The sequence below is a fragment of the Alternaria hordeiaustralica genome (assembly GCF_023758085.1).
Source record: "Alternaria hordeiaustralica strain BMP 2776 chromosome Unknown scaffold_36, whole genome shotgun sequence".
NCBI lineage: Eukaryota > Fungi > Ascomycota > Dothideomycetes > Pleosporales > Pleosporaceae > Alternaria > Alternaria hordeiaustralica.
In genome coordinates, this window is record NW_026056808.1 from 91,105 (window position 1) to 118,615 (window position 27,511).

Sequence of the window (27,511 nt, forward strand, 5' to 3'; positions counted from 1 at the left end):
TCGCGCGTTTGTACTTAGTTGTCGCAGGCGGTGTTCCTGCGGGGTAATCTACATGCAGTTACGCCGGTTACGCCTTACAGATGACAAGAGCGTTTGTCCGCAATCCACACGACGGCTTCTACGGATTCTAGAGTCACAGTACAGTCCATGAGATCGGCCCTTCAGATTGACGTTGTGTGAGGGTAGGTCCATTGCGTAATCTTAGGTAAATAGCAGAACTGTCTTGGAGTAGCATCAGAACTTCGAAGTTCTCTCTGTCGAAAGCATGGTATCAATCGTTCATGTACAATCCGAGGCGCAAGGCGTAAACGCGGCCCAGTCGAGATGCGTGCAAAATCTGCAATCCTGCTGAAGAGATAAAGATTGCTCGTGGAAATCATGATGTAACGCGTAATTGTGCAAGAAAGGATTCCGCATTACTACCAGATGCAAGTCTTGCGATATCCTAGCCCAATCCATATGCCAAGTATCATCGCTGCGTGTCGAGCAAGCTCCCTACAAACTCCAGCACCTAAGCACCAAGTATCCATTCTCCTCGGTCATTCCTCTGATATTCATATACCCCCATGGTGCTACGCGCGCTTCCGTGAGCTGATGGTCGAAAACGTGCGACAGGAAAATTAGCGCACGCCTGACCCAGGGTATGTCATATGGTACGTGTCGGTAGGTGCGAGCGACGGTGGGGTGGGTTCAGGAGAGGATGAAGCTAGAATCCACCACGAAGAGCAAGTACCAAATGCAGTGTGGCACCGCCCTCGAGTTGGTAGTCCTGTGCGGTCTTCTCGTCGTTCCTGGGAGAGTTCATGTTAGCTCGGTCTGGAGTAAGATTTGCACTCAGAGACACCTCCAGAGGTAGCCGTAAGGCGGAGGGGGTAATAGAGCAAGAGGTACGTACATCTGCTTTCCTCCGTAGATAAGACGTTGTTGCGCTGGCGGGATGCCCTCCTTCTCCTCGACGCGCTCCTTTATCCTCGAGACCTGTGTGCCGTCAGCTTCTCGCCCTGTATACTCTCCATACATCGCTCTTGAATTTTAAGGCCATTTGGAGCCGACCTAGTTTAGGTATGCGGCGATGCATTCGGATAGGCGTACCTTGTAGTCTGCCTCGATATCGAGCTCGATCTCCTTGCCGGTGAGGGTTCGTACTCTGTCTCAGTGTTAGCAATCTGCCATCCTACTGCTTCTTCTAGCCATATCCCAGACTTGATATGACGTACTTGATCTGCATCTTGTCTATTCTTCTCTTATTCGCGCTTCAGCGGTCGTCTCGGTGTAGCTGTGGCAAGCTTCGTGAAGCTGCGTCGGCGGTATGGCGAGCGTTGGCGAAAGCTCGTGAGCTTAGTATTCAGATGTAGGTGTAGGTGGGAGGACGCGACGGCGCAAAGGGTTATAGGCAGCAAAGTGGTTGTGAGTTTGCTTGGGCGGAACCGTCAGGCTGCAGTGACGGCGAACCACGGACCATCAAGGTGGGGTCCAGCCATGCGCCACGAGGCGGGGCAGAGGCTGTGGCTGATTTGTGCTAACCCGTCGCAGAAGCATTTCATACCTGTGGCTGCAAAACGGCACCTTTACTCCACGAATATATCGCTTGTAAAAGTGATATATCGAGTCGTTCGTTATTGGCAGATCATAGCTACCGGTTTCACTGCGAGCAATGGTCACCTAGTTGAAGTCGGTTGGCTCAGCTCCACCAACACCCGCAGTACTACGGTAACGCATCCGATTCTCTGTCGAATTACATTAAAGATGTTGTTCTTCTCATATACACTCAACTACAGTTTGATTAAATAATGCAATGGTGTAGTGCGTCATACCTAGGTACGATGAGTTGAAGGCGCATTTTTCTTTTACTAAGGTATCGAGGTTGCTAGGCAAAGAGCATACCATGATTGAAGCATGGAGCAGTTGAGCGTCTCGGCAAAGCTGTAGTAGGGCCTCAATGCTTGCATTGAAGTGCCGGTCAATGATAAAAAAGCATCTCATGTTCGATACTTACACATTCAACCTAAGCCACCCGATTGGCAGCAGAATCCTCATCCCCACACCGCCACTGCCGATATCCCAATTCGCCAACAAAGTTCACAAGAAGCGCTTCTCTTTCCCCAAACAAGATCCACTCGCCCTGTGCGAGCAGAAGGAAACAGAGAGTTACACAACTTTATCGGCATATTCGTATGCATAACCTTACGTGGCCAAAGTGCCTCCACATTCCGACCGATCATCGCAAAGACCAACACATTCGAAATCTCCCAATCAGGCCACTACTGCAAGGCCCAAGGTGAAACACCCAGCGCTGCAAGGCCCTCCTCTGACCGCCCTTGTACTCGTGCATACATAGTTGAGTCTACTATTGAGGAAAAGAAAAGAACACGGTGCAAGAGTGATGTGTAGTGTGCATGCAAACAGGGTGATATTGGTCGGAGTAGGCCTCCCTACTGGATAGGGAAAGACGTAGGCGATCACCCGCCAAGTGCACTAAACACGGGGCAGTGGACATCCGACACCATGTCTAACGGGCGATCTTTTGTATACAAACAACACGCCGATACAACGGCCTTGCCGCAAGCGCAAGGCTACCTGCTCGCTTGCCATCTAACCCATGCCGTCTAGCTTCCCCCGTTCCCCTCCTCCGCCACCGAAGATACTCCATAATGCAAAGTCGCCGTCTCCTAAAAAGTATGTACAGGTCTGAGAATAGAAAGAACGATAGTTTGCCCATGGAGCCAACTAACAAGCGATGCCGAATGTAAAGCCGAGTGAGATGCCGAAAGGAATGACCCATCTAAAAATGGGTAAACAGGGGTATACGTGAACATTCTGATAGCCAACAGAGAAACCCAAAGGTAACATTTCGTGATGATGGTACTGGACAAAGGAAAAAAAGGTGTGATGTAGTCTGCGAGCAGATAGGTCACCGTATACGGCGTGTTTGTAGCGTATCGCAATCCTGCGATCTGGTTGTTGACGCAGTATCGAAAGATAACCGATGGTATGCCTGACACCATAAACGGTCCCAACTCGATAGTGTACCTGCCAAGAGAGACGCGACCAAAATGCCGGTCAATTCTAACACGAGCCCCCAGTGCCCAACTCGGAAGAGAATAAGTCTAAAGAGGATTGCAACAGGAAGCTTACTCCGAAGCGAATATTGAAGAGTACACCGGCTATAATACGAGAAAGTGCGATACAATATTCGGACCAAGCCGTTCGTATGAAGTTATGCAATCTGCTGTGGCAAGAATAGGCGTGGAGTCGGCGCTTAACGATGCGTGTTAAGGGCCGTAACCAAGAAAAGAACTCGATGCGAACCAAGTATAGCAACCCAAGTCGAGCTCGCAAAGGTAAGCCGCGCAGGACAGTGACCGACCAGCGAGAATGGGAATAATGCCCGTACTGCAGCCGTTACGAGATGCATCCAGAGTACCAAACGTCGCATGTTTCGCAACGTGCGGGGTTCGCAAGCGCATACTGAGTAACCAAGACGCGGTGGCGGCGGCGGCTGCTGCTGACCAGAGGCACTCAAGATAGACGATGCAGCCGGGAGGCGGGGAAGCGGCGTATGCAGAACAGGTCGCCGTCTGATAGCAGCAACCCTAGCTGCAGTGTCCTCTTCGGCCATGCCAACGAAGGAAAATGTTGAAGTCATGCTAAGACTCGACTGGGTGCCGATGCGCCGCGATATAACGCCAGATATAACCAGCATGTCTTCGATTGCAAAAAAGGAAAAGGCCTAGATATGCAGCCTGTACAGTAGATCGGAGCCTTCCTCAAAGGGGGTCAACGGCAGGATCCGGAAATAACGTCCGCTCTTCGCGATTGCAACAACATGTTTTGTTGTCATCTCGGGCAAGGCCTGCGTCCTGTGCGAGTAAAGGAAAAAAGACTGGGTCGAATGCGTGACGTCTGTATGCAGGCCGCGAACCGCGACATTGCGATGCAATTTCATGAGATGAGGGTTCCTTAGGTGGGGTTGCGGGGCCGTGCACTAAGATTTTGAGATGAAGTGGAAAGGCCGGAATGTGAGGTCTGGATGGAGAGCGCAGCTTATCTAACTATTAAAAAAACTAGCCTAACTATTGCTAAGACTTCTTTTAGGCTAGCGCTTACTAGCATAAATACTATATAATATATTTATAAAATATTATAGCAGAAATAGAAAAGAGCAAGTAAAAAAGATATATTAGAGTATTAAAGTTCTATTATTGCTAATTAAATTATATACTAAATATAATATAAATATATTACTATAGAGTAGTATATTAGTATAAGTGTTAGTAGAGATACTCTAGAGGCCTACAGCCTAGTTAAAGTAAGTATAGAAGAGATAGCTATTCTTATTATTATTCTTATTCTCTTAGAAGTTATACGCTATAACGTGTTAGTAAAGCGTATTAAATATATTTTAAGAAAGCTTACTATAGCTAATAACGTAGTAGTTAGCGTAGAGGTTAGAGAAAGTATAAGTATTAAAAATACCTCTTATAGTAGTAAGATAAAGCTAAGAATTATAAGTATAGAAACGCGTAGTAAATATATAGAGAATACGTTACTTATTCTTAAAGATAACTATTTTAGTAGTAGACTAGGTTTATAAAGTGCTAGACCTAGGCTAGAATATTCTATTAAACTAAGGCGTTGTCTTAAGCTTGTTTAAGTAGGTAGTTATTCTTAAAGTTATAGTTATCTATTAAGATCTAGTAGAACTCTAAAATATATTAGTATTATAATTATATTGTATTTTGCTAATAAAGAAAAAAGGTAAAAAAAGAAAGAGAAAAACTTTAAGAATAAAAAAAAAAGAAAAAAGTAGAAAGAAAAAAGACTTAGAAGAGAATAGGTACATATTATAAATATATAGATAATATATTTATGTACTCTTTTTGCTATAGATAAAGGTAGCGCTAGGCTTTCTACCTAGAGAGTAAGTATTACTCTAGATAATAGAGCTATACTAGTTAATATAGTAGGTTATAAGAGAGCTATAAGAACCTACAATAGCCTAAATATATTAGTAATATATAGAAGATATGTTTTAAGAACTTATACTATAGAGAGTTCTATTCTCTAGAGTGTACCTATAGCGCTGCTTAGCGTATTAAATTAAGATCTTACTATTAGCGTTCTTCTTAAAGAGTAGGTATAGAAGAGGTAGAGTAAGTAGAGTAAGATAGGCGTAATAGACAGGCTAAAATATATTAGATACGTTTTCTAGTTATATTTGTATAAAAAAGCTTATATAGTTTACTATAGCGCTAGAGCCTAGAGAGAGTAGATAACTATAATTAGCTATCTTATTAAGAAATGTGTTGCTATCTTGTTAATAACGTATTACAGAGAGTAGTAGTAATTTAAGATAGTAGTTAGTAGGTAATAGAGTTAGTAGTAGCTAAAAAAAAGCTATTACGTTATAATTGCGATATTATTGTGTTTTGCTTAAACTTGCTTAATTTATAACTAATGCGCTTAGCGTTATATAACCTAGATAGCTATAGAGTATATGCGTAGCTTGCGCGTAGCTGCGTATAGACAGAAATATTAAAACTTATACCTATTACTAAGTTAAGCGGCAAAACGCGCTAATAACGCGTTTATATAATATTTCTTATAGATATATTAATCTAATTATAGAAGTATATAATATTATAATAATATATTAAAAAGAGAAGCTAACTATCTATCTAGAAAAGTAAAGTATCTTCTTAATTAGTAGAAGACCTCTAGACAATACTCTATAATATATAAGTAACGCGTTTGCTAGAGAGATAGGTTTACTAACTATCTCTCTTTTTTAATTTATAGGTTTTATATTAGATTAGAAGCTTCTAGTTTAAAAGTAGGTGTCTAACCTTATTTAAATTTACCTATATATATTAGCAACGTAGTTACTATGCGTTAGAGAAGATATATATATTACTCTTCTTCTGCTTGCGCTTTAAGTTAGTAGACTTATAGAGTAGAATAGAAATTAAAGCCTCTATAGTCTCTTTCTGCGCCTTGTCTCTTTTTCTCTTATATATTACTCTTATTAGAGGCGTAGCTAGTAGAGTTAATATAGAACGTATAGTAGATATATTTATATTATCTTTAGCTTTACTCTATAGTAAGATATTATACTTAGAGCTATCTACCTATAGAAGCTTATAGTCTAAGTCTAGAGAAGCGCGTTCTTAAAGTAGTAGAGGTTAGTTTAGCTAGAGTAGTGCTTTATACTGTACCTTAGCCTACACCTTAGCTAGCAAACGTAATAGAATTACGCTAGAAATACGTTCTAGTAGATCTTTTGCAGATACTCTAAGAGTAGAGTCTCTTAGTAAAATAATACCTTTAAAGAAGAATATTACTTCTCTTTCTTACTTTATTAATAATTGCTCTATAAGTATAGGCGCTACTAGGTAGTTAGAGTAGTATCTTTTAACGTAGTTTACTAGCGCACTATAGTCGCTAAACTGCTACTACAACGTTGTAAGTACGTATTCTATATATAATTTTAGCGTACTTATACTATAAAGTAGCTTATTAAGCTAGTAATAGTAGGCGTAATAAAAGATCTCTCTCTAGTAGATAAGGTAATACCTACTTCTATTCTATTTACTAAATAGTAGTATCTCTTAAAAAAAAACACTAAGTTAGCTATATTATAGATAGTTATTCTAAATATAATTAGATTATGTTAGAAACGTGTTATTAGAAGACTTATATACTAATATATAGTCTTAAGTTCTATAGTAGAGTAAAGAGAGAAGGTAGAGAGAGAAAGAATAGTAGTAGGTAGGCGCTTAACTCTAAAGAAAGGCAAGAGGCTAGGCTAGTAAGAGAAAATTTATTACGCCTTGCTATATTAGGTAAAGATTAATATAGGCTTAGATTATGTATATAACATATTTCTATTATATTCTACTAGCTAGTATTCTGTTTATAGACTCTAGTATATATAGTAACTATACTAGATTGTAATTAGAACGCGTTTGTAGTATAATTTAGCTAGAGTTGTCTCTCTAAAGCTACTGCCTACGCTCTTCTAGTTTTACTTTACGTTTCTCTAGTTATAGTCTTTACTTCTATAGCTCTATCTTCTCTTTCTTAATTTTTAAGAGCGCTCTTCTCTTTATAATAGTCTAGTTACTTTTAAGTACCTGCTGCCTTAGAGCTTAAGAAGAGTTAGGCTTAAGATTGTATTAAAAACGTAGTAAGAACGCAATATAATAGACCTACTCTAGGCTAGCTTCTAGTGCTAGAGAGAAGTAAGCTAGAGAAGAGCAGGCTAGAGAAGAGCGCCTGCGGCCTCTGCCTTTTAGTTGTCTACTCTATATAATAAAACTAGATAAATTAGCCTACTCTAAGATACTATTATTATTATTAATAATAATAAGGTTCTAGTACTCTAATTTCTACTCTAAACTTAATAAGACTACGTATAAAATATATTACACGCAGTAGACTTACTCTCTTTTTCTATAGCCTTAAAGTATCTTTGTGTATAACTATAGCGTAATCTATTCTTATAGTAGACGCTATAGACTATCTTTGCTTTATATTTCTCTATATTCTAGAAGTCTTACTTATAGAAGCTAAAACACGTTACTAGTACGTTCTTAATGTATTTTAATATACTTATATTAGAATAGTTTTAAGTAAAGTCTTATTAATTCTATTGTAATATAACTTTATGCTAGCTTACTTAGCTACGTTAGAAGTGCGCTCTAATAAGTTCTAAATATATTACTCTATGTAGTTATTGCACTTTACAAGACTACTTATAATAATAAAGTATACCTTATAAGCTGCCTAATCTATAACTACTTTAGATTTATTTTCTACTATATTGTAAGAACGTGTTGTATATATAATTAAAAGAAGTTTTATACCTTATAGAAGCCTAATATAGGTATAATACTTATCTAGTAATTTATAATAAAGAAGAGCCTTTATACGCCTCTAAATAGAGTATTCTATATACTCTGCGTTAGGAATAGCGTAGTTAATACTATAGAGAAAGTAAGCTTTATATAGGCGAACTATATAGAGATAATACTATTTCTATTTATAGTTAACTTCTAAAAATTCTTAGAGAAACAGTTTCTAGCCTATAGAATTATATTAGTAACGTGTTCTTAACGTAATTTAGTAGAGTATAACTAATCTTACAACTATTTATTGTCTATATTAATAGTAATACTTATAATACTATCTTTATAAAGATAGTAGAAGTAAATTAGCTTTTCTAACGCCTCTAAACAGAGCTTAAAGAACTTAGTAAATACCTCTATATATATTTCTATAAAATTAATGTCTATAATAACTTTTTTAAGAGAGATTACTATATTATATTTAGAACGTGTTATAGGCGCGTTAACATGCTTTTACCTATATTTTATAGTGTCTTTATTAAAGATAGCAAAGAGTAACTTAGACTACTTACTATAGATACGCTTATATAATATGTCTATCTAGAATGTATTCTATTAAAGTAATAGAGAGGCTTACTTATTAAGAAAGTAGTATATAAATGTACTATTATTAGTAGAGTATATTTATTAGATATACGCCTATATTATGTTAGAAACACGTTTCTAGCGCGTTACTAGCTACTTACTATAGCTAGGTTTTAATGCTTAGTTCTAAGCTTATATATAACGCCTTCTATACTAGAGCTATAAAGATATATTATAGCTTTACAGGTTTTAAGTAAGCTTCTAATTTTATTCTTATTTACTAGTATAATATATATCTTCTTAATAGACCTAAAGCCTTTACTCTTAACCTATGCCTAGACTTAGAAGAACGCTAAAGCCTTAGCTAAACATAATTAGAACGCTATTATAACATGTTATAGAAGCGTAGAGAGTAGACTTACTATATATAAGGCCTAGAGTTAACATAGAAAGAATAACTGCAAGAAGCTTAGTCTTTAGGTCTTTGCTTAGAATTAAAGAAGAAGAAAGAATATATATATATTCTCTATAACACGTTATAATTATATATAGACAAGATACTAGATCTACTAGAATTATAATATAGTACTTAGTGTTGTTATACACTTATTTAACTAGCTATCTATCTCTATAGAGATAGTTGTATTCTAAAATATATTATAAACGTGCGCTAAACGTAATATAGTATAAAGTTACTTACTACATCTTAGAGTTCTAGCAGACATTAATACTATAGTATTATATACCTTTTTATTATCTTTCTCTGCTAGAGGGCTATTATTAAATAAGTTCTTAAAGTATTCTAGGTCTATTTTAGAACTAACAGCGCAGAAAACGTGCTTCTTAGTATATCTAAGTTTATATATCTAGGCTGTACACTTAATAAACTAAGGTTTATTACTAGTAAGACTCTATAACTTAGTTACTACATATTATAAACGTATTTCTATCTATAGTGTCTCTTACTTTATATTGCTGTTAGAAGTATATAAGTCTATAGTTTAGTTACTAGTTACTATAAGATCTACTACCTATAAAGCGTCTAAGAGTTATAGCGTAGAGCCTTTAAAGTTAGTAGAAGTATGTTAAGAATATATTGCGTACACGTTAAACGTACCTAGCTATCTACTTCTAGTAAGTTGTTCTGTTATTAAATATAATAGTGTCTCTTAGACTTCTAAGTATATTCTCTATCTTAGGTATAATTTTAGAATAATAATAAGCCTTAAGTAGCTTAGTAAGTGTAGTATAATACTTAATACCTATATAAATATACTTCTAATGTTGTGTAATTATATTTAAGAAAGGTAAAGAGAATATATACTTTTTATATTTCTAGGCCTTTCTATATTAGAACTAGATTATATTAGAAATATATTAATATTACGTTCTTAGGCCTCTTATATTAATAGCCTTACTTAAGGTATCTTTCTATATTATGTAGGTAGATAGTAAGTAGATAATATATACGTAGCTACCTAGTGTACTTTTAGGCTATATTAGTATACTTATAATATACTTATATAATATTACTATTAAGTCTAGACTACTATTACTGCCTATAAAGAGTAGAATAAAGTTCTTCTAAATTATATTAAGAACGTAATATAAAAATATTATAGGTAGTATATAGGTTAAATTAGCTTAGAGTTACCTTTCTTACTTAGTGTGTTATTAGCTATTCTAAAGTCTAAGAAAGCTATATCTAGGTTCTTAAACGCGTTCTTAAAGAGTAGTAAAGGTACTTTAAGCTACTTAGCGTTAAATACTAGTAAAGAGAGTACTAGCGCCTCTATAGTTTCTATAAAGATAAGATATAAACATGTTATTAATACGTTCTAGAGCTAGATTTTAGTTTTCTTCTATATATAGTACGCTAAGCTATGTAGAGAATAATTCTATCTAATCTAACTATTACCTACGCCTTATTCCGCCTCTAACAACCCTAACTAGCTAGCGGCTATAGTTACCCACAAAAATCTAATAGTCGGATGAGGTGTAGCCACGTCTGGATGTCTTGATGTTCTGTATCTCATTTCGCTTGCAACTGCTGCAGATAATCGCAATCGCACCTTCTCTTGCCTTCGTCAGCAAGCGGCGAGATTTCTTGCTTGATGCCCGATTGCCGTGCCGACTTCTTCATACTCGCTTTCGCGTTCGCTCGGGTGAATTGCAAAAGATGGGAGCTTATCGAAGGACCGATAGCGATCGCAATAGCCGCCAATCCGGATTCGTGCAGTTACGATGCTGCAATCGCGTCCCAATCTAATGGTCACCCGCTTCTCTCTTGGGTGATGACGTATAACCTCGATTCCATTGCTGACTTGTCGCGTGATTTGGCGTTTCAGGTTGAGCAGATGTTGAGGCCGGCGCGTAGTTCTGCTGGCTCTGACCGCGAGCTTCATTGCGCTGAGGCGGTGTTGCGTATGCATGATCCGATTTTGACTGTGCCTTGTCGTCTGCGTCCCTTGCTTCTTCTGCTATGTCGCCTTGCCGCACAATTGTCTCGTGCGCAAGCCCCGAGATAGTGCCTCGTCGGCTCAAGGAACCACTGGAGCCTTCCGCCGCTCTCGTGGATGCATCTGATCGGTTTCGAGCGTGTCCCCTTCTTCCAGGTGTCGATGTCGATGACGACGATATGTGCGAGAAGGATGGTGATGTGTATGATCCTGGCGCCGATGTAGGCGGCGGTGGAGGGGGGTGAGGGCCTTGAGCCTTGCGCTTTTTGGGGGAGCTGGTGTATTCTAGGTCAGACGCATGCGACGCAGCACGTTGCCGTGACTGGTGAACAGGCGAAGTTTTGTATTTACCTGATGGCGTAGCTGGCGGGTTCCCACTAGCACTCTTCTCTTGTGAAGCCGAGGACGGAGGTACCCAGTGATGAAAGTATATCGAGGGCGAGGATTGCTCTTGTTGTTGCGTCTGCGTCTGCTGTAATTGCTGCACGCCTGCAGGGGCGGCAGGGGGCTGTTGTACCGTCATCTCGTTCGTGGTCAATCGGGGAAGCTGTGACTGAGGTAATGACCGTGGAGCTGCTGCAGAAGGGCCACCAAGACCAGCTTGTGCAGCTCGTGAGTGCGGTGACGTTTGTCCACCACTGTACGCACTTGCGGAAAGCGGAGGAGGTTGGATTTGCGGCGGCAATGGTTGCCCGGGTAGGACTGACGTCGAAGGTAGTATGGGTTGGGCAGGTTGCTGCTGTCCAGGATACACTGCTGGTTGCTGCTGTCCGATCAATCTCGGGTCTCTTCGAAGATCCGGGGAAAGTTGTGCTTGTGCCTGTGCCTGAACTTGCGCTTGTTGATGGGCAGCTTGAACCTGAGTCGTATACTGCTGTATCCATTCGGCACTGATGTTTGCGAGGTTCCCTCCACCAATGCCAGCGAAGATAATAGGTACGAGGTGAGGTGGTACTCCTCCCTGCATAGACTCTCGGAGCATGGACTGCTCGACCTTGCGTTGCTCAAGTCGTAAAGTTTCTTGTCTCGTCTTTTCCTCCTCTTGCTTACGTCTTTCTTCTTCAGCTTTGGCCGCCAGCCAGTTCTTCATCCCATCTTCTGCACCTTGCCATTGCGAAGGCGCTGGGGGTAACTGGCCCAATGACGATGACATTGGTGGAGGTCCTCGTGCGGGATCTGGCAACGTCATCGCCGAGGGGGGAGGGAGTCCTCGATGAGGTGTGCCCATGGTGTGGGAGGAGTTGACTGCCTCTGAAGGTGGAGATAGCCCACGGTGGTGCCTGTTTGAGTAACGAGAAGCCGAAGAGGATGAGAAGGCTGGAGAGTAGGCATGAGGTTTGTATTCGAAATCGGACTTGACCGGGTTAGAGAGTGTGAGCAACATGGAGGTAGGTGGAGCCGATATGGTAGATGTCGTAGGAGCAATTCAACATTGAAATGAGTCGGAGGGTGGCGCCAAAATTCGTAGGTCCGGAAGGAGAAGGAACAGTGTACATACTTATTCACCAGACTACGTTTACCGGGACCACCATCCACAAATGGCCCGGGATAGGATCGTAGCCGTTGCCCTAGGGCCTAGGCTTAATATGTCCCTGGCACAGTAGCCCCGATGTGATTCGCCGTTAAAGCAGGGCGACAAAGACCAAATGGAAGAGTAACAGGCGACGCTGCATGCAACGAAGATCAAGCCCCGTAAAAGCTCGCGTGGGCCGGCGTGGTCGATCAAGTCCAGATTAGAGAGAGGCAAGTGAAAATGGGCAACGGTGGGGAATAGTGCACAAGAAGGGAAGAGGGCCGACTGGAATTGGACCAACCAACGGGGATGACGGCCGCAATGGCTTGAGAGTAGCACGAGCAAACGGCAGGCCGTACGTCAAGGACGGGCGATATGTGGCGTTGAGTACGCGAAGGTGGGAGGGGACCTTTGCAGGGATATGCATGAAACGGGATGGTTGTCAGCAAGTGCAATGTTGTTGGAAGTGGTAGTGCGCGTTCTTGTAGTCCCACCATGTGACGCGCCTGGAGAAGGCCTCCGGCTCATGCAAAATCTGGTAGCGGTTCCCACTTGTGGCGCTGGTATATGCCGCAAAACTACTTACGTCCCGTTCGCGAGCCAAGCAAGTTCAGCTCGAACTCAGCGACGGTAGTTTCATGATACATTGGCCTGAGGCTAGACGTTTAGAGTTGGCGTCGCGGATACTGCCACACTGGCCTCTAGCATCCCATGACGCCTGGATGCTTGGAAGTGAACAGATTGATGTTCATATTCACCAAGTGCGACCGCCTGGTTCTGCCGCACAGGATGACGAACGAGCTCGAATACTTCGGCACAATTCTGGTCGCACTGAACCGCTCAGCTGTCGCGATCGTGAGGCCGCAGCGGACCGCAAATTGGATCACAATGCCTCTACTGGGCGGAATGGCATCCAGCACGCATTCGGTAATTTGTCGTGCAGCTCTGCTCTGGACCACCATCGCTGCCAGGTTTGTGGCATCTGTGCCTGTGGCTGAGAGCGAGGCTCAAGGCATGTGGACTGGATGGCGTGGCCTGGGAAATCTGAGCCGTGCGCTAACACCAGCCAGCAGGGTCAAACGTCCGGGAGGAAGCGAGCGCAAGATTACCGCTGCCCGGATTGTGAACTGGCTCAACCTAGCTTGACCAGCTTGCATGATAGGAAATGAAGGGTCGTCACCATCGTCAGACCTCAGCCATGTAATGTCCCGAAGTGGAAGGGTGAAATGAGGTTTTCGTGTTCTAAGAGCCGCCGTGCTTCAACGCGAAACCTTGGAATTGGTGGAAATGTATCCTGTGGCCCTGTTGCAGAACCTGTTCCCAGTTTAGTGTGATGCCCGAACAAGTATACACATGCCGTCATAGCGTCAACGGCTGAGGGTGCCTGGATGAAAAGCACAGTGGTGGCACGGAGCAAGGGACCGACTTCAACCTGTCAGCCTTCAGGGACCCCTCCGGATCTACATAGCGTGACAGACGGCATGCTCAATCGATAAGACGACCGATCATCGAGCCGACGCAAGACCCGAAAGAGTGTCACTTGGAGTAGTTGGAGGTGCTGGAGATGCGCGAAGAGGCAACCAATCTGCTGATCGTCGCGTGCGCGCTGCTCTCCGTCAGTAGCTCTGTGTAATTAGCGACACGCCAGCACTGACTGTGCGTTCCCACCACAGCCCGTAATGTACACGCAGATGACAGCTCGCAAGCCATCCTTGGGAAGGGAAGGGTTAACAGACGCGGCGTTGCGCAATCCCCGAGCGCCTGGTGCTGGCTCGAACGATCGACTAGAAACGTAAATTTCCGCGTCGGCGCTTAAGCTATACCTATCTTGTTCATGCAGCGGATCTACGTGAAACTCGCGGCGCACCGGATCTGTACGAAGGATCTTTGAGTATGATTTCCGGCCCCGGCTGACTAGTCCTGGAACCAATCAAAGCACCCCAGCGTTGCTTAGCATCATAACAGCAGTCGAAATGGGGACACCATGGCGAAATTGCTGTTGACAAGACAACATCGCTCTGGGGCGATTGTGCGGCGAAGACTCTGCTTTTCTCACGGATTCGACAATCCCTCGACATGAAACCGCCGGATTGGTCACGTAGGAGTGGAGGTGGGTTTAGTAATCGTCTTATTGAGGATTTTGCTTCTTCCTGACGGCACATCGACGAGACGGGTGTGCAAGACCAACGAGAACGAGTCTCTCAAAGAAGACACGGACAAAATGCGGCAGGCTTTTGACAGCCAATCTGTGTAGCTTCCTTTTAAGAAGGCCAGGTTTGCACCCCAGAACCACACCAATGGATTATCAACGCTGGAGGGGTTGTGTTCACCGTCGTCAACAGCGTTTACATTGTGGCAGGGGACAAGCGTTCTGTTGGTTTATGGTGGCATGCTCCAAGAACGCACCGGCAAAGTATATTGTTCCTGCCGTGGGAGAGGAGCCAAGTATTTCCGATCGTGGAGATGATGAGGCTTGCAGTAGGGACGAAGAAAAACAGAAGTAGAGCCTCCAATTCAATTCAAGTTTGCGCCTTAGCTCTGTTGGATGATGGCCTCATGTCATGATCGGAGATCCAAAGACAAAGAGCTAACCGCGAAGCAGCTGCTAATGCACTCCTGCAGCAGTAGTCAGTGGACAAGAGGAGCCGTCGTACTCCCTCTGATCGCGATGCCTTGCGACAGACGAGACAATGCCAGGCGGGTAGTCGCTGACAGCTGCATTGGACGCACGTAAGCTGCAGCATTGCGGTCGATCTGTCGTCTCCGTTGTGTAGGCTATTGGAACCGTGGCTAGTCAGCCGATTAGCGTACCGAGATGTGAATGACTATTCACCGGCTAGCCCTCCAGGGTGTAAACCTCCGACAAAACTTGCATCTCGCCATCGGTTGCCTTTCCTCAGTTATTTGTAGCAAGTGGCGTAGTCGCGGGAAGGTTGTTGCAACCTGCACATGGTTGATGTCCAGATCGAGGGAAGGTTTTGCTGATCTTCGCTTCACATTGAGAAAATCAGACCATAGATCAGCGTCGAGTTGCTCTGGTCTTGTTGATCAAACCGGGTCTGGCACCCGTACACGGAAGACGACATGCTGTCCTCGCGTTCGGAGTAGCCGACTGCGACTTGAGACGGAAGCAGATAGTCGAACCAGTCGCCCACTTACGAGGACGCGGTAGTTGAGGGGGGCGAACTTGTACGCGTAGTGGGAGGCAAATATCTTAGTCGGGGCAGGACGTCGCGGCAGTTTGCCACCCGAATCGGCATCTGCGACTGCCCCATCGGGCACCAACGCAACTATACCCGGGCGACTTGGTTATTTTTACCGACACAACATACACAATTGTATACCGGACGAGTACTGCACTCGGGCAATACTTGCTCGCCCAGCACCAGTGTTGATCCTGTATTCTTCCACCATTAGGCTGTACGTCGGCTGAAGTATCTGCCCGAATGCAACACCTGTGCCTCACTCTTGTGCTTGTACGTCTTAGACACTCCTGTGGCTCCCGCTTTTCATAGCCGGCCTGGTAAGAGGCATAGAGACTAGGTTTAATCAGCGTTCCTTCTAGATCTATGATCACGTGCGCCGCTATACCTGCGAGTTTTGGATACCTTGCCTGAGCAAATGTTGTACTCGGCGTAGGAGTTACCGCGACTTTGGAAGATCGGCCGTCGACCTTCCCGATCTCTCTACCCTCCCGTGCGTGGAGCCACAACCCGATTAACCCAGCAGCACTCCCTGTTACCCGTCGCCGCAGTCCGTCCGCCGGGCTGTCAGTCAACCGCCAACGAAGCGATGATCACTTCCATTTGGTCTTGGATTTATCTTTAGACGGCGATCTTGCACCAAAGCGCATCTATTATGTGCAAATCTTTTGCCCTTCCAGAAGCTTTCAATATTCGAGAACATGTTCTATGTATGGACTGATCTCTAACGGTAATATATCCATGTTGGTGGGTGATTAACTATTATATTACTACATCTGGTCTCAATTGTGCTGGACATATGTAATGGCCATGCTCCCTATGTCTTGACCGGTGAAAATGCAGGCAGAAAAGAAAAACAAGAGGTATCTTGATAAAGGGTCATTCCATGCATGCGCCGCCGTCTGAGGTTGTCCTCAGATGAACAAAAGAAAAGAAGTCATCGCAACACAGGACCCAACCATCGGGCGAAGGGACGCTGTCCCGAAACATCGTCGGAGAAAGGTGGCCCATACGTGAGCGAGTCAAGCATTCCTCATACCACGTTGATGGCGGTGTCATCCACGTTGCACCGCTAATGGCGCCCAAGCGGTAATGGGGAAGTGATGTGTCGCGGGTAAAAACCTGGACGTGTAGTTGGAATAGCCGGAAAAAACAAACATCAATGATGTCGCAAATCTTGGAAAACGTGCCAGCCACGTTGTAGCCATGTGTCCGGTGGAAAATCATCGCAAGCCACCACTTTGCAAGATCGACTGCCGGCTTCTAGAAATGGTGTGGAAGGAAAAGTACTCGTTTGGATATGGTTCCGTGTTCGGTAGTGTACCGCGCTGCAACTTGCAATGCAGCCGCTTGCGAGGGCACGCGCGTTTCCATCGGGTCGGTGTCAAGTTCCAGGAATCCGAAGCGCCGGCCTACCGCTTAGGCATTGGCTCGCTTCTTGCGCATCTTGTATTCAGCCTTCGCTACGCGCATCAACAGCTCTTCGTCTTTGATGGGAATCCAAGATGTCAACACCTTCATCGCATTCTCAAAGTCAGAGTCAAGCAATATCTCTCTTGTCGCATCAATGAGCGCAGCCGAGGTCGCGTGTAGCACATCCATGTCTCCACTGAATTTGGAGTTAGGCGAGTTGGAATGAGACTTGTCGCCCAGTAGCATAAACACGTCCCAGACGCGTAGCTGAGCTGGGAAAGGTAACGAATAGTTGAACAGGGTCAGATACCAGCGGGTACCGTACGCGGTGGAGGTAATGCCAAGGTCAATCTATTGAAGTTAGCATGTATGCCAGGACGTCAGCCTCTTCAGTAGTGACTTACTAGCTTCTTCGCGACATCGTCGCCCTGCAGCCAATTCGACTCAAAGTCGTCTAGAGCGTCCATGAGCCCTTCAAAACCGGCTTCATAAAGCCTCTCCATGCCTCGGAGCTGCCACAGGCGCACTAGCATGACGAAGGCTCTATCCTCCTCGTAATAGCAAAGAAGCGTTGCGGTAAGTGCCGCCATGCCTTGGACGTAGCCCGTCTCGGGGAGGTAAAGTGACATTGCATGGAGCACGCGGAACAGTAGTCTCTGTCCTCCACGGTATCGCCGCCTGAACATGATATGTCTGTTGATTGTGCGCGGCACGTCTACATCGATCTGCACGTCCTCTGCAGAACTTTCCAGTTGCAGCTCATAGAAACTTTCGATCAGCTCCTCTTCCGTCGGACTGTTCGCGTCGGCTTTGGCGCTAGCAGCGAGAAACGAATACCATGCAGTCGCCCTCCAGCGGTCCGGGATGCCCTTCCAGGTGCGAGATATAACTTTGGGGTCTTTGGTATCGAACTCGAATAGCATTCCCCCTTTATCTGCCCCCGCTTTGACAACCTTGGCCATTCTACGCCATTTCTCGTTGCGCTCGATTTCCTTTGCTTCCATCGCCTGGGCAGCTCTTCCTCCTTCTTCCTGTTCCGCAACCTCAGCCAAACCCGGGGGCAGCTTGAGCATATCGCTCGCCTCGTCTCTTAGTCTGCGGTCTCGGTTGTGAGGTAGCCTGTTGGTCGCGTGTCGTAGGGGTTTGTGGTTGCTGTGCGAGTCTGACGTCCGACCCGAAAAGATGGATCTGGCGGGCCTAGAGGACTTGCCAGAAAGTCGCCGCTTGGGTGAGCCTGTGCGTGGGTCTACGGAGCGTGCTCTTGATGCGCTCCGACCTAGGCGCCGCCGCCTGGGCTCCTCAGATAACAGTTGTAGTGTTGTTGTGACCCGGTGCATGCGAGGTTCGTCGGGGCCGTCGGGGCCATCGCCGTTGGATTTCGATTTGGTCTTCTTGGGTATGATGAAGCCATAGCGGTCGACTTCTCCGCCCTCAAGATCCGCCCAGTCTTCGAGTCCACCAGCTGCCTCTGTAGGCTCTTTAACAATGACGCTTCCGTGCCGTGAGCTCATCAGCGAACTTGTATCCTCATTGCCCTCCGCCGCGGCCACCGACGAGCCATTAGCCGGAGTGTTGGTAACGCCGCTGTTGCCCAAGTAGCTGTTCTGGACACTGCTCGTCTCTCCTTCAGGTGTATCCCAATTAACAGCACTCTCATTGCCATGCATGTACATGCAGCGGACCTTGCGCGACATTGTCATCTCGTCGGTCGACAGTACCCGATGGCTGGCCGATCGAGTTCGCGTCGAGTAGCGTGAGGTGGATCGCGGTGAGAGGTGTGTTGCGGCGGGAGCGGGTGGTGAGGGGTCGGGTTTGGGTGAGTCGTCGGGTTGCGCCTGCTCCTTTTGTCGCGGTGGTGTGCTCGGTGCAGGCGCGCCTTCCACCAGGAGGTCCATCTGTTTACTCCGCCTGTTTGCCTTTTTGCCGCCCAACATCATGCTGCCCCGTTTCGAAAAGGATATCTGCGCGTCCGAGGAGAGGTCGTCGAAGCTGCCAGTAGGGATGTACGTGTCTATACCGGAGAAGTTGGCGTCGTCTTCGCACGTTGCGCCGGCGTAGAGTGACTGCCGCTGTGACGCCTGACTCTTGGTGCCTGAGGCGCGTTCATCCTGCACAACAATAGCAGGCAGACTGGGGGTCTTGCGCAGGCTACTCGGTGAAGGTGGCTCGTTGCTGGTAGTGCCATTTGGCGGTGCTAAGGCCGAGTCTCTGCGGTCGTCGTCTGCACTCAGTAGCGTGCGCTTCAAGGAGAAAGCGCGAGGTCCTGGCGAAGTGCGTGGCCGGCGTACACCGCTGAGCCATGATCGTGACGCGGGGCCCTTGGTCGACGTGATGCTGTGTACATTCGACGGCACCTGTGACAGCGGATTCGAGGCCTCGGACGTCTCCACCGCGGCATGGCCAGCGGGATTCACAGCCTCATCACGCATCATGTGAGGCGCAGGCTGGTCCTGGTCATGGAGTTGGTCCCCGGGGAGAATAGCGGCTTGCAAAGCGAAATGAAGGGGAAATGAAAGGGCTGGGGCGAGACAGCACCTTGCGACTGCGGTCCAGAGTGCAGCGACGAAGGTATTCCCGGGCTATGTTTGAGCAGCGTAACAGCGTCAATGCTATGGCAGATGGTGCAATTGAAAAGCAAAGACGTATGCGACGACACTGAGATCAAAAAAGGACCCTGGCATGGCTCGACTTTTCTGGGGAAAAGGGGCGTCGCTATCGACTGGTCGTGGGTCGCATGCCTTCTCCAGACCTCTTGCCGACCGGAGATTGCCCAGCGCGCCCGGTGGGAGGGTGACGCCTGCTCACTTGGCCGGCCCGCAGCTGCCTCAACCACCACAATCTATGTTTCTTTGTTCCACTCACCGCATCGCCCCAGCGTATTGGATTGCTCTCCTCGTCGCTCCTACGGACTCTTGACGCGTAGATAACCCTTTGGTTACGTTTCATCTCACGGTGCCCCGCGCTGAATCATGGCACCGTCAGAAAACCCCACAAAATCCAAAACCCGGCGACGATCGCTGTTCCACGCGTCAATAAACCTTCCGGTCATGGTTCCCAAGTGGATTGCGACTAACCAACCCGACGTCATTCTCCAGCTGAACTGACATCCTATCAGTTGTCGTACGACTGAGGTTCAACTCGAGCAAGAGGCTCTTCGATACAGAAAGAGCTGCCAGGAGAGCACCTTCTTTCCTCGAGTTGCACAGGCAATTACGCCATTCTCGTGCTTACCACGCCGACGAACGCGCAACGTGTAATCTCGTCCGACACGCCAAGGGCGGTCTCACCGCAGTGGCTTTAACAGGAAGGTGGCTTTGATGTTGATATCTTCCATACTACAGTCCGACGAGTCTCACGGCATATCGCGCATATCTGTACTTCAGCTTGGGCCCTGAGAGACGTGGTTACGGCACTACACGCCAGATCACGTTGCTACCTTGGTGCAGCCCCCAGCTGAAGCGCCAGTTTGCGTCGTGAGGACAAAGTTGAGCCGCTTGTTGAGAGCCTAGAGAGCGCCATGGCTACGAGCTGTGAACGAAGGGTCATGCGCAAACTCTCCTCAGCCTCCGAATCTCTCTCGTACCACCCAGTGGTATCATGTCACAATGATCTCCAACTGCTCTCGCAAGTACCCTTCGCGTGTCATACGATGCGATGAAGACTGGGCAAGCGTCCCAATCCCGAACCATGCCCGACGGGAGGATACTACACTTATCTCTCGAAATCAGAAGATATGTCTCGCAGGGCGCGTCCGGTCTTTGCTACATGTTCAGCTTATCTTGGCATCCCGTCAATTTTTGAGTTTCTTTCCCTGGCCATTACTATCCACATCCAACATCCGTGCCGACTATCGGAGACACAGTAACTCGTTCTTTCTAATTCAAACAATCCTCCGCCCGACCGTTCCATGTACCCATTCCATTCGCCACTGCTCAGCATACATCTGTGGATGCGAGCTTGACTTCATGGTTTAATGGGCCATTGTTCAGTCTATATGCCCTCAATCGGACCACTAACGGCCTTTGTTTAGCCGCGAGTAGGTGTCGCAGGATTGAAGGCTGACTCAAACTCAAGACATTGCGTTCTCATGATGTAAACAATACGTGATCTCGGTCATCGCAGTCATCATAGACAGATCTGCGTCGGCCGCAGCAACGGGGTCTCAGAGCGAGCACATCCTGCTCAACCCCAACCAACCAACTCCGTTAATTTACCCAGCTATGCTAAACGAACGACCGGCTGTGTAAAGAAGCCCCACTTTACCTGTGAACCGTGGGGCATACATCCAGCTACCCCTCATCGCTTCCCTACCCGTCACGAATCAGTGACGATGGTTCTACGTTGACCCGTGGGGAACCTGCGCCAACCAGCACGCGATTAGCACAGAAGATGTACCTTTACAGAGAGTATTGGCTTAAGGGTTCATAAAGACGAATTTCCCCGCCAGACGTGTCTAGGTAGGTCATCCGGCATGGCATCTTCTCTGGATCTGATCAACCAGGCTCCCAATGTAGGCGATTAAGAATTACCGAGACACAACATGGTACTAACAAGTGACCCCAGGGAACCAAGTTATGGGTACGACGCAGTAAAATCTCATTACCAATTACACCATCCTAACACCACAGACATCAGGTTCTGCACCTGGGTACATTAGAGTGTGACGACGGGTGGTTTATCCGAGCAGCAAATGCGTCCTCATCGTCAAACCCAAACCCGACCAACAAACGCCGTAAACTGGTCATGCTCGGCATCCTCATCCAGCACCCAACCGAAGGCCTCATCCTCTACGAGACCGGCGCGGGGGAAAACTATCCCGAAGATGTCGGTCCACCAATCCAAGATATCTTCACCCGCATCGATCATGACGCGTCCAAGAACCTGGACGCGCAGATTGCCTTGACCGGCCACAACATAAACGACGTGAAGATGGTCATAATAGGCCACCTACATCTCGACCACTCCGGTGGCTTAGAGCATTTCAAAGGAAAGGACGTACCAGTCTACGTCCACGAGCTGGAACTAAAACACGCCTTCTACAGCGTCGCCACCAAGACAGATCTAGGGGTCTACCTTCCCCACTACCTCACCTTCGACATAAACTGGGTCCCCTTCCACGGGTCGTACTACGAGATCGCCCCTGGAGTCAATCTACATCATGCGCCTGGACACACTCCTGGACTGACCATCATGCAGGTGAATTTAAAAGAGAGTGGGACTTGGATCTTTACGAGCGATCAGTATCATGTCAAGGAGAATTATGCGGACGGCGTGCCCCAGGGGTGGTTGGCGAGGGATCATGATGCGTGGGTCAGGAGTCATCAGATGATTAAGGGGTTGCAGAAGAGGACGCATGCGAAGGTTGTGCTGGGGCATTGTTGGGATACAATTAGGGGGTTGAATGTCGAATTTGCGCCTAGGGCTTATGAGTGAGCAGTGCCCAAGAGAGGCCACGCTGTGTTTATGTTGGCTTAGGGAACAAGACGGGTGTAAAGGTCTGGATCTGGTATTGGATCTGGCATGGGTAAAGGATGTTAAACCGCGACGTCGATCGATGTAGGGATGAGGATGGTGCGTACATAGTGTGTTGAAACTGGTGTGATGCCATTGGGTGCGAAGAAATCATGTAACGAGAGATTGTGGCTGAGATTGCGTCTATTCACGGAAGGTAGCACTGTTTTTCACATAAACGAGTGAAATGAAGACGATAAGCAGTATCCGCTATTTCCATTCTGCGTGTTGCATCATAACTCTGCGGGCATTGGGAGGCCTCGTGCGCGATTCCTCTTTTTGGGTTTAGCGTGCGGCTTTTCCGGCTCTTCATCATGTTCTTATCCGAGCTCTCAACTTCTGACTCCACTTCCTGAACCTGAGCAGCAGCCAAGAACGACAAACTGCGTAGCTTCAACCATGAACGAGAATAATCCTTCTCGAACGGCTTCTGCCGACGTGGAGCCGAAGCATGCATCGACTGCTAGATGGACACCCGCCAACGGCATCGAAGCAGTCTCGACTGTGACCCCGGCAAGCGCAAGTTCGGATGAACCAAGATCACCGCCTGCAAAGAGAAGGAGAGAGGAGCGGGAGAGGAGTAGGGTCAGTAGAGCGTGCGACCGATGTAAGAAGTGAGCTTGTGGAATTTGGGCGCACATACGGTGCCGCATACATTCTGAGGATGCGCTAACGCTAAGAACAGGAAAAAGGTCAGATGTACCGGTAGATGCCCCTGTGCGCTCTGTCTGCGGTCTGGATTGCCGTGCGAGTTTACTGCGTCGTATACTCGAGGAAGATTGCCTTCTGTCATTGTGGACGATCCCGCGATAGCTTCAGATGCACTAGCCTCAGGACGGAAAGAAAGCTTAGCCTCAGGAACGTCTGCCAAAGATGAGACTGCAATATCGGTAACGCAGTACCCACGCATATATCCCAGTCCTTTGACTCCTATCGACCCGCCAAGTTACTCGAACCCTGAGACCTCTGAATCAAACGCTCTAGGCATGACTACCGACCAGATCAATCGCCCTTCCTCGCGAGATTCTCCGGTACCTCAGGGAGCCCAAAGAGATCAAGAAGGTCACTATGTTGGCTCTTCGAGCGCAGCATCGTTTCTCATTCGTATTCAGAAGCGTCTGCACACAAACTCGTCATTGTCGCATGACTCTACCATCTTCACCTTTGGCGACGCTCCTCTCCCAGAGTTTGATCTTTCCATCTTCGTCCCACCCCCAAAGCCTGATGCGCAGAGGCTTGTGGAGCGATACTTCGACTATGCAGCACCGACACATCGCTTTCTTCATCGACCAACGATTGAACAGCTCGTCGAGGAGTTCTATGACACCCAAGGCGAGATGAGAAGTAAAGAAGATGGCAAAGCAAAAGTTGCATTGTTGATGGTAGTCTTTGCGCAAGCACAAGCGTATATGCCACTCGGCAGTACGGTGCAGACAAGCAGGTTTGTTGACGCTGCCGCTGTTGTAGGCTCTGCTAATGTCGGATAGCGCTCGATACTTCCGCGCGGCCGAAGCGCAACTATTGCAAGAACGCGGCGCCGTAAGACTAGCGAGCGTTCAGGCACGACTGCTGCAATGTTTCTACCTCCTGACCCAATCCCGTATCAACCATTGCTGGAGTCTCTTCGGCGAGCTCTCGCATCTCGCCTTCGCTATCGGCCTGAATCGCGGAAGGAAATGCGATCCTTCTACCAAGGTGGACTATGTAGAGATCGAAAGCCGAAGACGCCTATTCTGGGTAGCATACTCACTAGACAAGTACCTCGCCGCTGCTCTAGGTCGTCCACGGACTTTCAAAGACGAGGATATCGATCAAGTAAGTGTATCTTGCGTCATCAAATTTGGCGATCACTAACACAATGGGTCCAGGAGCTTCCTACCATCGTCAACGACAACGATCTTCAACCGAACTACATCAACCTACCCTCGCGGCTTACTTATTCTTTGATGACAGCCCCTGTTGAGCACATTAAGTTGACACGCATCGTATCTCTCGTGCTACGAGATCTTTACTCAATCCGTCCGCCCAGTCTGGCCTTGCGCATCGAGCTGTCTTCGAAGTACACATCGGAACTGCACGCGTGGAAGAATTCGCTGTCAGGATTCCTCTCCGGTTCGACTTCGATAGACCGCATCGACAACCAGTTGCTCATACCAGTCTACCAGCGTCAGCGTTCGGTGCTCAATCTGGCGTACCACCATGCGCTGTTGCTTATCCACCGACCCTTCTTACTGCGAGACTTCGCGAGCTTGACCCATATGGGCACCCATCCCAACTGGAGCGCCGGACTCAGCACAACGTATGACGCATCGGCGAACATCACCGCTTGCCTCGAAGCTGCCATGTCTATTGTACGCTCGGTAGATGACGTGTTCAAGGCGTCTAACCTCTTCCGCTCCTTTTGGTTCACCCAGTACTACGCTTTCTGTGCAGTGGTAGTGCTATACATCCATCGCATTCAGCAGGGCTTGGGTGTCAAGACCAAAGTAGAATGCGAGGGATATTTCGAAGCTGGTGTCAAATGTCAGAGACAACTGGAGACAGTCAGTGATACCGACTGCCTTGCGCATCGTTATTGCGTCGTACTGGAAGAGCTCAGGACCGAGGCCGTACGCCAATCAGGCAGACTATCAACACCAGTAGCCGACAATACCAGCTTCCAGGACACATCGCTCCTCTCATTACCAATGTCGACGCCAAACCCCGATTCCGTCGCGCCTGCAGCCAATCTTCCACCCCTGATGTACAGCAGCAACAACAGTAACATCGACATCTCGGACAGCTCAGCAGTATTTAATAACACTAATAACAACGCGACCAACCCAACGTTCTCGTTCGATCTACTGGACTGGTCCGACTTCGCTAGCTGGGGACAGTTCGAGGGTCTTGTGACGGCCGGTAACGGCTCTTTTGACCCTGTAACGCAGAGTGAGAACGACTTCTGGTTTGGGTCTTGAGCGGGAAATGCATAGGCGGGACAGAACTCAGGTCTGCAGGCTACACTAAGCCAAAACCTTGCAAAGTAGGTGACTGAACGTCAACGTAGGCTCCAGGCTGTTCAGGTTTTTCCTAGGTTGGCGTGGGATGGAAAAAGATTTTGAACTCGCGTGTAAGCAGATGAGAGTCAGAAGTCAGGTTCGTCGATGAACGATCGGATTCTACCTGGAACGACGCTCATAGAAGGTGTAAAAGCATAATGATAATTGTGTTCATTCAAACGTAAACGAAACGCCATGATGCGTCCAATGGGTATCTCGAAAAGGAAAACAGGCTCTACTATGCATACCCATGACCGTGAAATCATCGCAACATGCCGAAGTCGTCATAACCATCTTGTATCATGTCCTGCTTACCGCCTCAAAAGTCTCTGCCATCTCGACCTGGACGGCTGATCTGACTGCTGCCCGGCCGTATCCGCCGGACCCGCAGCTACAGTACCATTCGCATCCCCACTCTGCTCCCCCGTCTGAGGCGTACGATCCTGCAACTCCATCGCCGGCTGAGCCTGCGCTTGAGCTTCTACCTGAGCATTCGTCCTCGCCTCAACAACCCGCTGTCTCCTGATCCCACTCCCATGCAGGAAGTACTGCCAATTACTCATAGGCAGCGACGTAGGTGTCTGATTCGCAGTCCCCGCTTCCAACGCCGCAGGCGTTGCATCGCCACCTAGCGCGATCCTCTCTTCCTCGTCGTGCTGATCGAGTGCTTCTTTGCTCATGTACATGGACCGGCATATCGGACAGCTGGTCTTGCGGAGGACAAACCAGGAGACGAGGCAGTCGGCGTGGAATTCGTGGCTGCAGACGAGGAGCTTGAGGATGGTCTCGGAGTCGGGGGTGGTGGTGGGTGTTTGGTCGGCGGCATCGGAGGATGAGGGTGAGTTTGAGGGGTCTGTGGATTGGGGGAGCGAGGCGGGTAGGGCCGCGGCATCGGTTATGGGTGTTTCTGGGGAGAGTTTGGCGGGTTCCGGTGGGGCGGGGGCGTGGAGGGTTGAGAGACATATGGCGCTGTAAGGGATGTTAGTATTGAAGGCGGAATGGGTGTTCTTGTGCTTTCAAACATACCATTCTCGTTCGAGCACCGAACGTGTCTCTACTACCCCAAGCGCTCCCTCGTTGTCGTCGTCCGCGCCATCACGATGTTGCGATGACGAGGATCCAGCAAGACTGACAACCTCGGTGACTTCATTCAACTTCTCCCTCGCTTCCGCACGCCTCAGCGCAGGCTTCTTTGCCTTTGGTAGTGGGCGACGCACTGGAACAGGAACAGCTTGTCGTTTTCTCCGAATGCAGAATATACACAAACTATATCAATAACAATTAGCCCATTTCTTTCTCCAACCATCCCAGTCTCATAGACCCCATCCGTTTCAAGAGTCCAAAAAGAATTTCGAACAAAACTTACAAAGGCGCCACAATAGCAACAACAAAAACGGGAATCAAAAAGCTAAACGCAGTAGGCGTCATCCCAGACTGGCCAACGGTATCGCGCCATTCGCGCGCTTCCAGACTGCGAACAAAACCGTGGCTCGAAACCGCAGGCATTGTTCTTTCCAAACTTTCAAGAATGCGGAATGGAGCGTTGGCTTGGTTCAACTGACGTGTGTGGGGGAAACGCAGCTCAAGCTTGGTAGCTGGGGGGGAAAGGGATGCGTCTCGACCTCGACACTTTTGGTGCGGGGAAAGGCCAAACGTAGGCGTGGTAGGATCTGCGATGACGGGGGAACGACGGAAGAACAGCGCGGGTATACCGGCAAAACCAGCGAGGACGATTGCGCGTACAAATCGCACGTCCTTGCGTCTATCGTATGCGTCCGCTTTCGTGTCGTGTGTTCGATGTAATGTATGATGTTTCCGCGGCCGTACAGAAGGTTTCAAGATCACGCAAACAAGATGTGCGTAGCGCTCACTTCTTAACACTTGTTAGCAACCCCCCATCTTACCCCGGAGGCCCACTTACCCGAGCGCTGTCGCGCGTTCC

The 27,511-nt window shown here is 47.4% G+C and overlaps 5 protein-coding genes across 5 annotated transcripts; 2 read left to right on the top strand and 3 right to left on the bottom strand.

Annotated features, from left to right (window-relative positions):
• Positions 1–10,697: 10,697 nt before the first annotated feature.
• J4E84_010096 (uncharacterized protein) lies at positions 10,698–12,275 on the bottom strand (the record flags this gene model as incomplete). Its single annotated transcript, XM_049392654.1, has 1 exon — positions 10,698–12,275. One exon carries the CDS (start codon positions 12,273–12,275, stop codon positions 10,698–10,700), a length of 1,578 nt encoding a protein of 525 aa, XP_049239602.1.
• A 4,751-nt stretch (positions 12,276–17,026) lies between these two features.
• J4E84_010097 (uncharacterized protein) lies at positions 17,027–19,452 on the bottom strand (the record flags this gene model as incomplete). The annotated part of the gene is made up of 2 exons (XM_049392655.1): positions 17,027–17,371; positions 17,425–19,452. 2 exons carry the CDS (start codon positions 19,450–19,452, stop codon positions 17,027–17,029), a joined length of 2,373 nt encoding a protein of 790 aa, XP_049239603.1.
• A 2,142-nt stretch (positions 19,453–21,594) lies between these two features.
• J4E84_010098 (uncharacterized protein) lies at positions 21,595–22,453 on the top strand (the record flags this gene model as incomplete). Its single annotated transcript, XM_049392656.1, has 2 exons — positions 21,595–21,598; positions 21,708–22,453. 2 exons carry the CDS (start codon positions 21,595–21,597, stop codon positions 22,451–22,453), a joined length of 750 nt encoding a protein of 249 aa, XP_049239604.1.
• Positions 22,454–22,930: 477 nt separating this feature from the next.
• Positions 22,931–25,488, top strand: J4E84_010099 (uncharacterized protein; the record flags this gene model as incomplete). The annotated part of the gene is made up of 4 exons (XM_049392657.1): positions 22,931–23,145; positions 23,310–23,972; positions 24,019–24,346; positions 24,400–25,488. The coding sequence occupies 4 exons, from the start codon at positions 22,931–22,933 to the stop codon at positions 25,486–25,488; spliced, it is 2,295 nt and encodes a 764-aa protein (XP_049239605.1).
• Positions 25,489–25,880: 392 nt separating this feature from the next.
• Positions 25,881–27,075, bottom strand: J4E84_010100 (uncharacterized protein; the record flags this gene model as incomplete). Its single annotated transcript, XM_049392658.1, has 3 exons — positions 25,881–26,538; positions 26,596–26,811; positions 26,936–27,075. 3 exons carry the CDS (start codon positions 27,073–27,075, stop codon positions 25,881–25,883), a joined length of 1,014 nt encoding a protein of 337 aa, XP_049239606.1.
• Positions 27,076–27,511: the final 436 nt, after the last annotated feature.